Below are 16202 nucleotides of genomic sequence, written 5' to 3'. Positions count from 1 at the left end.
TTATGTTTTCTCTCCCCTGTCCCGTTGAGGAGGGGGAGTGACAGAGCGGCTTTGGGAGGCACCTGGTGTCCAGCCAGGGTCAACCCACCACACTAGTACACAAACAAAAGCTTTGGCAAGCTAAAGTGCCATATTGGATACCGTATGTATACATTTTTTATAAATGGCTGTGCAATATTAATCTTAATATCCATGAAAAACTGGTGTGTGATTATTGGGAAACAAGTAAAAATTAGGGTGAAAAGTGCCCTTTCTCCATCTTCTGATAGTGAATAAGCTTCCTGTAGCTATATGATGTGGAATTAACTGGTTACAGCATAAATCAACCTCGCATGCATATGAGTATTAGGTCCTTGTAGGCAGTCTTGGGAAAGTGCTTCTCTTTATGCCAGCAAGAAAGCTATTGTAATACGTTTAGGGATAAAGCCATATAACTCAGGACATCTTTTAAATCCTGACTGGCCACAGCTCAAACATAGTGACTATAGTAGTTAACTAAATGTGCTGGGGTGTTATCTGGCACTGCATTGAGTGGCACAGGTTGGTCCACATCCATATTGCTCTGCTCAGAGCTCCAAGCCAGGGACATACCTGCGGGAGCAGCCCTGGCCTATGCTGTCTCTTGGGAAGGGCAGGAGCTGCCGCAGGTCAAAACATGACAGACAATTGAGACACAGTATTTGGGGATATTCTCCAACACTGTTTAATTTAGTAATGCAGGTGTAGCATTACTATGGAGAACTCTGTGGCCATAGTGTGTGGGATGTACAGGTAAAGGGAAGTCCTGAAAGCTAAATTTAGATCATTAGATATAAAGAGTGTGTTGCACTGCATCAGCAGAGGGGAAATATCAGAAAAGATAATACCCTAACTAGAAGACCAAGACAGTGACTCCATCGTGACCATAGTACAGGTTGTAAAAGCTATAATGGATGGAGTGAAGTTCTGATTGTGGGTTTGCTGAAGAAAACAAGTGCGTGTGCTTCATCTCACTGCACCAGAAAAATGTCTGAGGAGAATGACAAGCGTACACAGTATACACCAACGTAGTTACGAATGAACAGAGACCAACCTGACCAAATTTTGGTAGGCATGAATACCTTCTGTTTCAGCGCCTTCTTGAGTATAAACCAAACAAATATCAGTGAGCAACACAGGTGGAGCAGTTAATCTGGTACACCATTCCTGATGAGCAGACTGAGGTAATAATTCTACATCGTATTATTAGAAATAATACATTCATCTTCACTTTCAGTTGTTATTCAGTAGGAGTGTTCCTGCTGGATCGTACTTTATTCTGTCGTCAAGTGCTCAATTTAGCCTCTTTTCTTACTGAACTTCAGTAGGATTACCTGTGCATTACTTGAAGAGAGGATGAAGTGATAATTAAAACTATTTTAGGAGAACTATTTTTGGAGCTGTTTCAGTTAAAAAAAGAAAAAAAAAAAAAAGGTTCCGGAACAAAACTGTTCCTCAGTTCTTGACCAGAATCCCTAAAGGGATTAAAAAACCCAAACCCTTCACAACTAAATAGTATTTCACAGAAGGAAAAAATCTCTAAAAAAAGTCAACTTTCCAGTATAATCTCTCTCTCTGTAAGAAACCCTTAATTGAACAAAATGCAATTTCCAGTATGAAATTAAACCTTACAGGTGCCACAAATAAATGTTGTCTCAATAGAATTTATTTTCTATTCTCTATATGTTGAGATAAAAATGAAATTAATTGAGTTAGCTAGAAAACGGAGAAATGGAAGAAAAATAAAGAATCTGCTTTGAAATACTGGACAGAGGGAGTTTTAAGTCAGATTAGTGTCCAATCAAACCTAGAGAAGTTCAAAGCCAATTAGTTCTTAGCTATAATTGTTGCCTATAGAGGTAAAATATATTTACACGTGTATGTGTACTCTTGACTGTCTATGATTTTTTTTTATTGTTTTGAAATTTGTTTTATATTGCACTGTGAAAGGAAGGAAAATAAACAAACCCAAACCTTTCACTGGAAATATTTTGTTTGGCTCTGCTTGCAAAGCGTCTGATCTGACATGGTGTTGACTAAGATAAGAATAGTGAGTACTCTGCATGCAACTGATACATCATTTGAATTCTGAGCTAAATCTACATTAGATAAACATTTTGGCTGCAATGGAGACCCACCTGTTTTCACACAACTGTGACTGAAAGGGCAATGGGACCCAATATTTAAACATCCATACTATTCAGTTAAACGTAGGTCTTCTATCAGAGTTTTCTGAGAGTTTCCATGTCACCTTGAGTTTGCTAGTTTCCCTCTGTCCGATGTGTGCTTTCTTTTGCTTTCTTTGCTTTCTTCTCTGAGTCCTTATGTGTGAATTTTTATTTTTTGCACTTTTTATATTCATTAATAAATAGAATGGCTTGTGTTCTAGGCAGAGTAATGGGTACTTCTACAAAGAAAAATTAATATTCTTTGAAAGGATGGAAGTGGAAGCCAGTTGTCAGTTAATATATCACTGCCATCTACTGTACGCGTTGGAAAACTGCACTGTGGGAAATGCAATGCATTTCAGCAATGTAAGACGACTCTTTTCCCAGTGAATTTGCCCTAAAGTTGAGGAAAAAATCTACTGAACTGTCAATAGGCTGTGACATGTAAATTCCCTTCTTTGTGGAGGAACCAGTATTTCTTAAACAGATGACAGTGTCTGATGATACTCAATATTGTCCAGAAGGAAGGAACATCAGATTTTAGTATTGCTTAGTTAGTTTGTATTCAGGCCAGATGAAAGGTAGTTGTGTACTTTGGGAGAAAAAGAGTACCTCACTTTGCTTATTTTTGCCCTGAATAATAAACCCCTTAATTTCTTAGTGGATGTGTCAAAACAAAACAAAAAAAACTAGTGGGATTAAGATACAGAAACTTGGGATAATTTGATATTTCTTTTAGTTGAGGAATTATTCTTTGATTCTTTTAAATTAGCTTTCATCTCAGTAGCTGATGTCTGGTGTATACAAACACAAAGTATATGCAATGTTAAGTGTTGGCTGAGATAAAATAATTTACCCAAAGTTGTGAAATTATTAAGTTGAAAATAAAATATCAGGATTCTGACTGTTAGGAACTGAATAAGATATCACGCAGGTTAGCTCTGCACTACCAATGCTTTTGTAATGATTTGTGGAAAAATTACAAGGTTTACTCAAGACAGAAATTTCCCTGATTTTCATTAGGAAAGCTGACATCAAATAGACAAGAATGTGTGAAAAACATCAAACTGTACATTTACATAAGGGAACTCATTTTCTTAGTCTATGATTAATTTCAGTAGGCTGGGAATACATATAATTTATACCATTAGCTATTAGTATTGCACCAAAAAGTACAAAAGACGACCAGTAATCTTGCAAACTCAAGTACTTCAAAGCTGAAGAAGTGCCTTCATTTGCTCCTTCTTTGTATCAGTTGTGATAAAGTCTATAATTATGGTATGTTTTTTTCTATTTTTATTCAGTAATTGTTCTAAGACCTCATTTGCTCAACATTATTCAACCCTTACAAATGAAGAAAGAATGATAAAATAATTAATGACTTTTCTATGGTGTCCATTGTTACCATGTTTCAGTGCTTTGCAATCATTAATTGACCCGCCTTTACAAATTCTGGTATTTTGGGATTTGAAATGGTGTTGTGGGCAGCTGATGTACTCTGTGTGATCATACCATACTTTCTGTTGTCTTCAGTGGCAAATATGTGTTCGCAGGACTTCTTCAAATGACATCAGAAATTCACCCAGGAAAATGAGGAACTGGTTTCTGACACTTGACCCTTTCTGTCCCATCTCCTCAACCTTCTTACTTCTTTTCCAATGTCACCATCCGAGTCCCAATGTCTTTCACTTCCTGTCCAAAAAGGCTATTTTACTTTGGCTGATTTCCCCCAAGTCATATTCCTCCTGTAGCACACATTGAGCATAGCCAATTTCAGCCTAAACTTGATGGTGTAAAAAAACCCAACTGCAACTCAATTTAGGAAAGCTGTCATGAATTCGGTAGCAGGTGACATTGCTAGAGATGCCCGCGGTGTGCGGTTTGCTAAGTTATTAAAGCTCTTTGCATCCGCTTCCTGTGGGCCACTTGTCAGCGTTGGTTTGTAAATCATGCTTTAGGAAGTGCTTGACTTTGTAGCAGTGGGGGAATTTTTTGTTTTATTGAGTGTGTGTTTATAAGATTTCTTAACAATTTGTGCATTTCTCTGGCAGTTTCGGTATCCAAAATTTTTAACTGGACTGAAAGCCCCAGGAAATAAGTTACCTCTGGGGAATAATTTCTGGACTGAATCCTTTGTTTGCTCGGTTGTTGGATTTTTGCGGTCACTGTTTACATGTAGTTTAATGTGCACTGCAAACGGGGAGTAAATGATGAGGCATCCACGGGTCTGTGCAGGAGTTGTCCTGCCAGAGAGGGCTCCTCCAGAAGCTTACATGTGCCATCTTGCTCTTGAGTTGATCTGACTGGTTAATCATTGAGTATCTCTATCATCTTTCCACTGCTGTCATTAGTTCCCTGGTGTCTGCCATCCTCCAGTGATACAACTTGAGTGTAATAACTTTTCTAGCTTACTATGGGGAGGAGATGCTGCCACACGTGGGGTCTATGATAGAACTGCAGACACAGGAGAATGATGTACAAGTGTGAAACATTTAGCTCCTAAAAGGACAAATGAAAGGGAAGAAAAGATTAAAAGGTGTATTTAGCAAGGTCTGCTGTTATCCCAGGACACCATTGTGCCTTTGCTGCTAGCAGTGAAAGTTCTGCATATGAAAATACAGGAAAGGGAAGCAGGCATATACCTGTAAGTCCCATTATTCAGTAGTCATCAATAGAAGAGAAAACTGTTTTAAATAAAGAAGGGAGTATTAAACATTCTGACATCTCTAAAATAATAATTTGTATGTGAGAACGCTGAAAATTTGTGAGGGAATTACACTATGAAATAAAGCTGCAGATAGTTGTTGCTTTTTTTTCTTTTATTAAATGTTTTAAATTTTAATCCTTGCTGCCCTCATGTGGTTGTATACTGTGTTTTCTCCATCTGCTGAAACTAGCAATGGATGGGTTTCATTAGAAGAGCAGTACATACAACAGTATTTATACAGCAGATGAAGGACAGTTTGGATACTAAACTGATGCTGTCTGTCTGAGCCAAGGATCTCGAGCAACGTTGCCGGGAGTTCCTGTGAATACATCTGCTGCATTTTAATTCTGGAGAATCAGGAGTGCCCTGAGTGTAAGGAATCTGCTGCCCAGACTCTGTCTGAAGAAAGCTGCCTGCAGCTGGCAGAAGGTGATGAAGACTCCTTCTGAGCCAAGTAACGTGTATCCCAAATTGACCAGGTGGGTCCATCCAGAAAGAACATGCAGTATTTCCAAATACCTTTCAGCTCAGGGTATGAGACAAACCAGAGAACTGAGCACGAGTCTCTAATAATACCAGCATGCAGCAGCTGTAGGAGCAACACTGGTAAAATGGTACAAAAACAACAAAAAAGGAAGAAAAATAATCCAGCAAGAGCCAAGTTAAATAATTATTTTTGTAGCTGTTACTCTCTGGTGTATGGACAATTGCTGTGTATATTAGCATAAATAATGTTTTTTCAGGAATTTGTGTTGGAATTGTCTTATTATCTATATGTTATTGTATCACTACCTATATGTTATTATACCATTAGAAGCTGTGAATCGTTGTTAGCTGACAATAATGTTTCATTGCATAGCTTATTAGTTGCCCATCTATCTACCACAAGCAAGCGGTCCAAACAAAATTTTTATAAGTAACACTGTAAAATACCAACCATTGGGATAAGTTACTTAGTAGAAAATGAGGACTTACTCATTGGTAATTTATAAAGCAAACAGCAAAACTGAATTTTATAACATGGCAATAAAGGGTTTGAATGAATGGCTGTGCCAATCATCTGTAAAATAACCTGTGCAGAAATATGAGATATAGAATGATAGGTAAGCTTTTAAGGCTTTTATTTGCTAGATAATTGAACTCCGAATCCAGCTAAGTTTCAGAGCTTTCTTAGGCCCTATACATGTCAGTGTATACACATAACTTTACAGAGTATTAAACAAATCCTGTAAATTATGTTCAGAGCTAATTCTGATAATAAAAATTGAGGAGCCTTTTTTTAGACAGTCAAAGATAAAAAATGCTTTTCAAGGAAAAGTTAGTTAGCTTGTTAGCATGCAAGGGAAAAGGCAATCAAAATAAAAATAGGAATACGGTAACCTGAACAGTGCTCAGATATCCTGCTCTTTGCATGAATTATTTGTGTTTGCTCCCATTGCTGTTAACACTAAGGGCTTTCAAAAATAGATTGTCTGCAGTCATAAAATAAAGATTGAAGATCAGACCTGATGTGGAGGCCTGTAACTTGGAAAGGAGAAGCAAGGCGCGTGGCTATCTGCCATATGACAAGCAGGCGAGTTATCCCTCGGAAGGATGTAATGTTGAGCGGTGCTGGCTGCAGATCCCAGGCGGCTGTGCTGGACAAGTTGCTCACTTGGGTGCTGTTTCTGATCAGGAGGGGTTTATAGGCTAGGTGGATCAGGCTTAATATCTCAGATATTGTCACTTTCTGTCCTGTGCAGTAATACCATAACCTGTTATTGATAGCGGTAAAACCCCTCTAGAGAGACAGAGTGCTTTTGCTCTCCCTCCTTGTTTGCTTCAACCAGGAATTGCCTTCTGTGTGCAACAGGAACTTCTGGACTATAATACACCGCTGCTAAAATCCACTCCTTTTCAACTGCCCCAGCAAAGCCAAGCGCAGCAGAGCCCTGCTGCTTCCTATGGAGAGAGAGACTTGGGGTCAGGGCTCTTGCTCTCAGGAGCAGTGAGCATGGCGAGGTGTGAGGGACACCGTGCAAGGGTCCCTGCGGACGAGGTTCTCCACGCCTGACCCATGGCACAGAGCGGAGGGAGCCGCTGACATCCCAGCCCCAGGGGAACGCCTCTTCCATTGGCCGTCCTCGCCCCACTGCCCTCCAGTTGGGGAACTGGGCGAGTTTGGCTTCTGGATCCTCTTTGAGGATCTACTTTCTGCATCATAAACATCATGTTCTTCAAAAGGCATCTGTAGCAAGATATTCAGAAGTTACTTCTGTTCACTGTGCTTCTGCCGACAAAATAAGCACTGTAATTGAAATCTGAATTTAATAGAAGTTCTCATGCGTGGGGACTTCAGCAGCATACTTTGTTTGAACTCTCTAGTCTTTATAGTCACTTTTTTCTTGCTGATCTCTAATCTCTGTTTCATTCTAGTAACAATATGGGAACCAATGGTTAGCCAAGAAATACCTTTTATATTCAGTTTTCTGGTTAAAATGACAGTTGGAATCAGCATCGCCAGCCATCTGGATTTTCTCTGTGTGGTTTAATATTGTCCTGAAAATAATAAAACTTATTCTGTGCAACAGGGCACTTAGAAATATAGTGAGCAGACAAAGAGCTTGCTAACAGGAGAACAAGTTATCAGGTATCAATGGCTCAGTGGTACTGCCTCCGCGCGGGTTGTTACTCCATGGCACATGTAAAAGACGGTAATTTGCCTTTGGTGTGCCTTGGGTCAGAAGCAGGTACGGGGACGATTGCTGCAGAGCAGCAGAAGCACCGTAATGTGTTTGTTGCACAATGACATGTCAAATCACTGAAATCTAGTCCAGTTCATTTCTATTTTAAGGATATTGTATGGGGAGAGTGCTGGCAATTTGATCTGATGCTTGTGTTACAGGAGCTACTTTGTAAGGCTTAGACAGAGATACCAAGTGGGTTGTGAGTCATTTTATCTGTGCATCTCAAAGTTTTCAGAGGAAAAATAATAGGATCTTTCCCTACTGTAAACTTACAGTAAGCATTTACTCTAGTTCTCTGGAGGAAGTTGTAGAGAAAACTAGATGAGGCACTGACTGGAGTTTATATTTCTTTTACTAATTGGTCTGTACAGTGAAAAACCTCAGAAAGTAAGATCACTGAGCAAACAGGATAGCAAAACTCCAATAAAGCTCTAATTTATTCTGCGGGTCTTCTGAGAATCAATTGACCAGCAGCATTGGTCAGTCCTTTAAAATTGCTTCCCCTCATCTACTCCTTCCTTAATAAGTATCTCGAAGATTTGGGTTAAAATATTAAAATATTGGGTTTAGAATATTTAAAATGCAAGTTCCAATACAGTGTTGAACTATACATTCATCCCAGTTCTGATGCCTTACAATATACCAACTAGTAGAATCACGTAATAAAATTTTGATATGGAAATTTCTATAATTCAAACCATCTTGTTGTAATGCCACTTTGTGTCAAGTATTCCTTCCCTCTGACCTCATTAGATGTGCCTAGTCATTAGATACAGTGTTACTAAAGAGTTTTAACTTAAAAGCTGCTTTGATTAATGATTGGTTGGACTGAGGTTTTACTGTAAATGGCAAAATGCCATAGTAGCATTAATGCCAGACTTTAATGAGAAGCAGAAGTAAATTTCAAGGACCTTTATGATTTTAATATGGACTAAACTCATGTGCTCATTACCGTAATGTCCTGTCTTATTTTATATACAAGTATTCCAATAATTCCTAGAGAATAGTAGCCTAGACAGCATATTACAAATACGTAATCTGAAGTATCGCATATAATATATAAATATATATTTTTAATGAATCATAAATTTTGATAATTTTAGAATCAGATTTATTCAGTGTTACTATCAAATAGAGAAAAATGCTTCATATTGGTTTGGGCCTTTTTAATTAAGAAACAATATGGAAGTAAGACAAAGCCAGACTGGCAAACATTTCTCCCAGTTAATAATGTACTGACAATATAGGTGAAAAATGCATTTTCACATTTTTATGTCATCTGCTACTTGATTTTCCTTTTACTGTCTTCCTAAGTTCATTTAGTTCTCCTGAAAGTTTGCAAAATTGGCACCTCTAGAGATTAATAACCTTATTTTTTTAACCATTGATCACATATTTCAGTATATGATGCTGCCAAGAAAACCCAGATTGTTCTCACTCCAGACAGTATTCAGTCATCTCCTTAAATCCTACTAGACTTGATAAGATTTAAGCATATACTTAAAAGATAATGCATTGCTGAATGAGGGCCTTTGTATCTAGCATTTTTTCAGTCCGTGGTATCTCTGCTGAGATAATCAAAGGGCACTGATTTATTATTAGAGCTGAACAGGAAGAAGCTTTCCCATCCCAGGAGCCTGAGAATTTTTTTTCCTGCATTGATCCCGATTTCCCGATTTTGGTTATTTTTCAGTGAACTTCCAATAGTAAGAAGCGTGTAATGAAATTTTTGTTTCTGCACTGTAATATGCTGTGAGAATTAGTCACGGTGTACTAATAAGCAATAATAGCAGTTCTTCACAGAGGCGGCACTGTTTCTGCCAAAGCATGTAGGACGCCATCCAACCAAATACTTGGGCTGTAATGCCTAATTTCTCATTGAAATCACGGATATATTGGACTTGACTTAAATAGGATTACTCACTGAAGCAAATTTACACAAGGGCCTAAGGCATGTATCCAGCTTTCAGTGAGTTAGGAGTCTACGTACTTGTTTGGCCCTGGGCCCCAGGCACTTGCATAATGTTGCTTGTGTGAGTTATCAACCAAATACTTGGGCTGTAATGCCTAATTTCTCATTGAAATCACGGATATATTGGACTTGACTTAAATAGGATTACTCACTGAAGCAAATTTACACAAGGGCCTAAGGCATGTATCCAGCTTTCAGTGAGTTAGGAGTCTACGTACTTGTTTGGCCCTGGGCCCCAGGCACTTGCATAACGTTGCTTGCGTGAGTTACCCTGACGAAAGTGAGACCTATATCAACATGGTTACTCATACCAGCAAAATTGTGCCTGTGGACAAGTGTTGACAGTCGAGGATCTTGCTTCCTCTTGTACCACATTGAAAACTTCTGTTTCCACTGATGATCAAAACTCATTAGCCAGCATTACCTTTACAGTCCCCATCGATAATTTCTGTGCCACTGAGTTTTTTGACTACAGTCTAATATTACTTCTGTATTCTTTACTTAATTGACTCATTGACATTGGTTTTCCTATTTTTAGGAAGAAGGCCAACAAAAACAAAGGACAAGAAAAAGAAGAAAAAGAATTTGATGGAAAGGGCTCAGAAGCAGCACAGCATCTTTTTAGCAACAGATAAAACAAGCCAGTAAAGACTTGATTTTCTTTAATATATTTTTTTGCGAAGTGCACAAAAGCTGCTATATGCTCCTGCCCATGGATGCACTACGATTCAGCTGCTTTGACAGTATTGGTGGCAAATAACTTGTGAAAAAAGCCCACAAGCTTGTTTGTTTTATTTATATATTTTTTATTTTATTTTTTCCTCTCATTTTTGACCTGAAGACTTCAAGGTCAGGAGCGCACTGAGTTGAATCAGTGGAAGTGGTGCTGAAGTGCGTCAAAGATTTTGTCCTGAGTGCCTGGTCAACATGTTGACATGGAAGGGAAGCAGGAAAGAAACCTATGTATCACCATTAGGCGGACTTGTGCATATTTAAATAAAAAAAAAAAGGAAGTCTTGGAGGTGTAGGTACTATTGCATTTATGGCCTTTGTTTCCTATATTTGTACATTTCAAGAGTAAATGGATATGACTTACTACTTAGCATTAATGTATGTTGTTCTCAGCACCTGCTACATTGAAACAGTTGTATAATAAAACTGCTTTAAGACAATATACCACAGGAATTACTGCTTAGACTTACAGAAGCACAACAGACCCTATGTGTACATATTACTCTGTCTACATATAAATGAACATATTTACTGTACATCTATGCATTTTTATGTATAATACTTTATACATGTTTAAAGTTATGTCCTGTTGGTTCTAGTAATATACTTTAAAATAATTCAGTAAATGTTTACTTTTTACTATGTTTTAAGTATCTTCTCATATTTCTCAATAGTTACAAACTGGATTTTTTTCTCATTTGTAAAGCACATTCAGATGGCTAAACTACCTTGTACTGACCCTCGCAAAGGAGTGTCAGCTCTGAAGTATACTTGCCAGACGAGTAAACTGCGACTCTTTTCTGCTATTCTGTACTCCTATCTCAGCCCTGGTGTATTTTGTCTCAGAAAAAGAAGTGTAACTTTTTTAAGATGAGGCATGATGATGATAGATGTTTTGAGTGTCAGGAGAGAAATTATATGAAAAGTTCTTGGTATCTAAGACTGTATGTGTAGGGTTTTTTTCAGATATAATGCACAATGATTTATTTCTGTTAGTCCTGATCCAGGCAGATACAGCAAACAAATACCTGAATAGGAGAGAAACAAAAAAAAAAGCGATGTAAGTTCAGTCATTCAAAAGTGTAGCAAACCCCAGCCAATGTCCCAGTATTGCCAGTTATTTGTAGAAGTTTAGCAAATTTAATCTGCATCTGGTGTGTTTTGAGGGTTTTTTTGGGGGAGAGGTGGAGAGAATTTTCTGTGTGGGAAGTTAAAATGGCTCAGGATGTGTAACTTGGTAATTTAGCATTATCGGGCTTGCATTCAAGGAGATTTTTTAATATTTGCTGGGAAAAGCCCACACTAAAATGGCTGTCATTTATGCTGTCACTTAGAAATGTTATTCCAGTTCTAGGACTAAAACTTGCATATGACCTACACAAAGCAAAGAAACGGCAAAACAGACCCCAGATCCCTACAAAACTCTTTTTAACATATACTTTAGAAAAGTCCCACAAATCTCAGTTTTAGTTTTATGGGTTATATGCTTTACAAATAAACTAGGGAAATGAAGCCTCTATAAGCACAAATATATCCATATTTAGCTAGGACAAGTGTTGCTACAAAAATGTGCAGTAGTTAGGCACATATGAATGTTCCATGAAACCGCTTGTGGACTTCCACTTAACCATGAGGTTTTCACCATCTTTCATTTAGATTATGTTCATATTTACCTAGAACATAATAATGTTAAGGACAGTAAGATTGTTCTGATCCTGGGCTGCTATTTTGGATATTAAATGCTCACTTCAAAAAAAAAAAAAAGCACAATAAGAACTGTAGCTGCCTGTTTGCTTACTGGTTATCAAATTTGTAAGTGCAGTGAATGCCCTCATACAATCCTTTTGGTAGTGGTTACAAATATTGTATTAGGCATGTCATGGAAAGAATGCTACAAAATACAATAAAATTATGTCACAAGCTTCTGAGTAAAATATTTTGGGTCCTTTTTAATTCAAAGAATGCATTCCTTTGGAATAGCATACACATAGAAGAATTGGAGAAGGTATGTGGATGCAGATTTTCTCCCACTGGAGTGGAAAATTTGATGGTTTTCCAAACAGCTATTTTACTGATACTTGCAAGATATTTGAAAAGGCATTGTGCATTAGATATACACTGATTTCTCTTGTCCCAGTCACCTTCATATTCAGAGTTTCCTTGAGAGTGTTGATACAAGAAACTCATCCCGAAGTAGCAAGTGCCCTCATGTGTAGTTTCTTCTTTGTCCTAGACATCTGTTTTTATCCTGCCTTTGCATGGTGGATCCTATCAATGTATTCATAGCACTCGGGTTTTTGTAGAATCATACTCTCCTGAGGTTAGAAAGGACCATTCCTTGGACATTAGGAAAAGGTTCTTTACGGAGAGGGTGGTCGGTCACTGGAATAGGCTCCCCAAGGAAGTGGTCACGGCACCAAGCCTGTCAGAGGTCAAGGAGCATTTGGATGATGCTCTTAGTCATATGGTTTAGTTTTAGGTAGTCCTGTGAGGAGCAGGGAGTTGGACTCGATGATCCTTATGGGTCCCTTCCAACTTGAGATATCCTATGATTCTATGATTCTATGACCTTGAGAGATCATCTAGTCCCAACCTCTGCTTGAAACAGGGCTAACCTCGAAGTTATATCAAATCTGCCTGAGATGGAGGATTTCACAACCTCTCTAGTCTGTGTTGCCATGTTTGACCACCTTCACAGGGATTTTTTCTGTTGTTGCGATTTGTGTACATTGCCCCTTGTCCTTTTGCTGTGCACTTCTGAGAAGAGTTGAGCTCAGTCTTCTCTATAAGCCCTGATCAGGTAGCTGAAGACTGCTGCTAGATTTCCCTTTAGCCTCCTCTTCTCCAGATGAAACACCCACAGTGTCTTTGGCCTCTCTTCAGATGTTTTAAGCTCCAGCCCCCTAACTATTTTAGTGACCCTCCAGCGGACTTACTCCATTCCTCTCTCATACTGAGTATCCCAAGCCAGGCACAGTACCCCAGTGGTGGCCTCCTGAGTGCTGAGCAGAGGAGGTCCAACCTCTCCCGGACTACTCCCTTTCGGGATTCCAGAGAAGATCCTCACAACAGTGGCTTTCATGCTTCTGCTGGGATGCTTGGAGAACTGGGGACAGCCCTGGGAGAGGACTGGTTTACGCTACTGCTTCAGGATCTTCATACAGATACTGTTTCTTGGTATCTTGGTTTCTTGAAGATCAGATTTTCAAAGCTGGATATCATGAAAACAGCCTGTGCCCACTTTGCCTCTTACTTCCTTTAAATTTGATCAGAAGCAGGCTTGCAAAAGTCTTACTTCTTTTCTGGTAAACAGCTGACCAGGTACAGATGCCACCTTTTTCCCCTTTCAGAGCTGTCATTACTTTTTGAATCTAACTGTTTCTCTCAAACAGTGGAAGGATTCAGAGCAGTGGAACTTCTGCGTTCACAAGGATTTTATGCCCCTAGTTTAATGATTAGCTATTGGAAATTTGTTTAAAACTAGAAGAGATTCAAGTTAGTAGGGTAAAGAACTTTCCATGCTGTAATCATGGGTTAAAAAAAGTGTTACATTGCAATGATGTGCAAAAAGTTATTTTTTGAAAATGTACATTCTTTTATATCTTATTCACCTGTCCCAGAAGAGACAATTGCATAGCCCCACTCTGCATTTACAATCTCTTTATCCTCAGTATGCCTTACCTTAGCCTGACCTCCTAGCATCTGTCTCTTTAAATTTAAAAAAAAAAAAAAAAAAGCAGGGGCAATTTCTCTTTAAATTAAAAAAAAAAAAAAAAAAAAAGCAGGTGCAAGTTTAAAGCAATTATTTTGTGGCTGACTGGTCTTTAATGCATCTCAGCTGTTCTTGCTAGTGAGAAACTATTGTTACATGTCTCTTTTCTTATTCCTGGGGAAAAAAAAAAAGAAGTTGTTTTTCACATTATGGCAATGCAAACCTTCCATATTACACATCAGTGTTAGGAAATTATTCTCCTCTTACACTATATATGCTTAGCATAAAGATGTCTATGAAAGAAAAGTGAACACTTGTAGAACTTATATGATGTGTCTTCATTTATCAGTATGAGTTTATAGTACAGAAAGCTGCAGAGCATAAAAAAATATAAAGTAGAATTTCACTTGAGTTAGCTAAAAATAAAAAAAAAATAAATTAAATGCCATGTTAACTTTATTTTTTATTAAAATAAAAAATATTGATAAAATCTTGATTGAAAGCTTCTAAATTGAGAAGGCTTTTCAAGACAGACAGAGATCAGAGTTAGTGCTTTGTTATGCTCATGAAATAGAGCATAGAATAAAGTTAACTGGCTACTACCGGCACAAGTGCCATGGTTTTTTAAATGGGTGATGTTACTGATGACTGATGCTACCACTTACCAGGGGGTATGAGAGATTTTTGAATTCAAACTGTACATCTCTTTCCCTTGACCAAGAAAATGTACTTGTCTCTTGAAACTAGTTCACTTTCACTTCCGATAGTGTAAGCCAGAATAAATTCCAGTAAACTTTAGACTGATGTTATTTTGGACGGACACCAACAAGAACAAAATGTACCCTTCTGAAAGTGTAACCCAGAAACCACTGTCAGCTTTTTGTTTAGTTCTTTACTGAAATCTCTGCGCTGAACCTGGCATCATTTCTTCATGAGAAGACTCTGTCCAGGAGTGAGGAAAGGACATTAACTTTAGGAAGTATTAGAGCAGCCTGACCTGCAGGACACCTGAGGGAAGGCAGGCCAGTGTATAAAGTGCAGTTCCTCTCCGGAGTGAAAAATGCTATAAGGAAAGTATGACTAGAAAGAGCATCCTAAGTGAGCCCAGCCTTCAGCCCATTGCCTACTCTTCTAGGCTTCAGCTGATATTTTTTTAACACAAACTAGCTCTGTTTGTGTCTAATGAACATATGTCCTCAACCTCAGTGAAGCTGGATCCTCAGTTAAACTCTCTGGTAACGTATCTGTGGTCATGCCAGCTGTGAAAGAGCTGTCCAGTGTCCTTGTTTTCAAATTGTGTCTTCAGTGACACTCATGTAATCTTGTTGATTATAATTGGGCAATACCAATGAAACTAACTAATAGTTCATAGACCACAAATGAATAAACACTGAAAATGAGGCTGATTTGTTTTTCCCCAGTCACTTCTCAAAATAGAAATTCAGTTCAAGAGAGCGAACAGTGGCAGTTAGAGAATGTCATGTCTTGGCTTGCAACTATGTCTTAGCTTCCCTGTCAGACTTTAAGAGGACTTTATGGGAAAGATAAGAGCTTTTTTTTTTTTCCCCTGAAGTCCTCTTTTTATCAGAAACTGCAGTGAGAGATTATGTTTTATTTCTCTTTCTGAGTGGACTTGGAGGTACTTGTTGCCACGTACAGAAGTGAAGGCCTTCAGCTGAAGGGGGGCTTCCGATCTTTGCTCCAGAACTGTTTCAGTCTTTTATCTAGTTGCTGTCTAGTGATATGTACACAAAAAATGTCAGGGACATGGAGTGCAGCCACAGGATTTCTCTGTCACGGTTTGGTACTCTCCTTTTGGTCTCACGTTCCTTGTTACCCTGTGGCCTGGCTTTGGCAGAAGCAGTGAACAGCCCTTCTACCTCAAATGTCATATAGTCTGCTTATTCTCTTGACTAGGACATGTAGATTCAAACTCTAAGGTGGATCCTAGTAATTTATTTTGTGATCAGATATTTTCTCTCTAGAGAGTTAAAAAGACATTCATGGACTAAAGGTCTATAAACAGATGATGAGAGGAATAGGCAAGTATGTAACCTCTCACATCCATAATCTAAAACAGGAATAGGTAAGTATATAGACAAGTATAATGACCATCCCTGATCCAATGATTGCAGATGCTGAGGGAATACGAGATGAATGGACTGCA

The 16202-nt window shown here is 38.4% G+C and overlaps 1 protein-coding gene across 1 annotated transcript in view; it reads left to right on the top strand.

Moving 5' to 3' along the window:
* Positions 1 to 10967, top strand: part of RSPO2 (R-spondin 2) — a 57684-nt gene extending 46717 nt beyond the window's left edge. Inside the window, exon 4 of the mRNA XM_019472764.1 lies at positions 10130 to 10967. Within this exon, the coding sequence (XP_019328309.1) occupies positions 10130 to 10239 (110 nt within the window). The 3' untranslated portion in view covers positions 10240 to 10967. The remainder of the gene's footprint in view (positions 1 to 10129) is intronic.
* Positions 10968 to 16202: the final 5235 nt, after the last annotated feature.

The sequence above is a fragment of the Aptenodytes forsteri genome, unplaced genomic scaffold (assembly GCF_000699145.1).
Source record: "Aptenodytes forsteri isolate BGI_AS27 unplaced genomic scaffold, ASM69914v1 Scaffold421, whole genome shotgun sequence".
NCBI lineage: Eukaryota > Metazoa > Chordata > Aves > Sphenisciformes > Spheniscidae > Aptenodytes > Aptenodytes forsteri.
The sequence above is the reverse complement of the archived record's forward strand: the minus strand, read 5'-3'. Positions and strand labels throughout refer to the sequence as shown.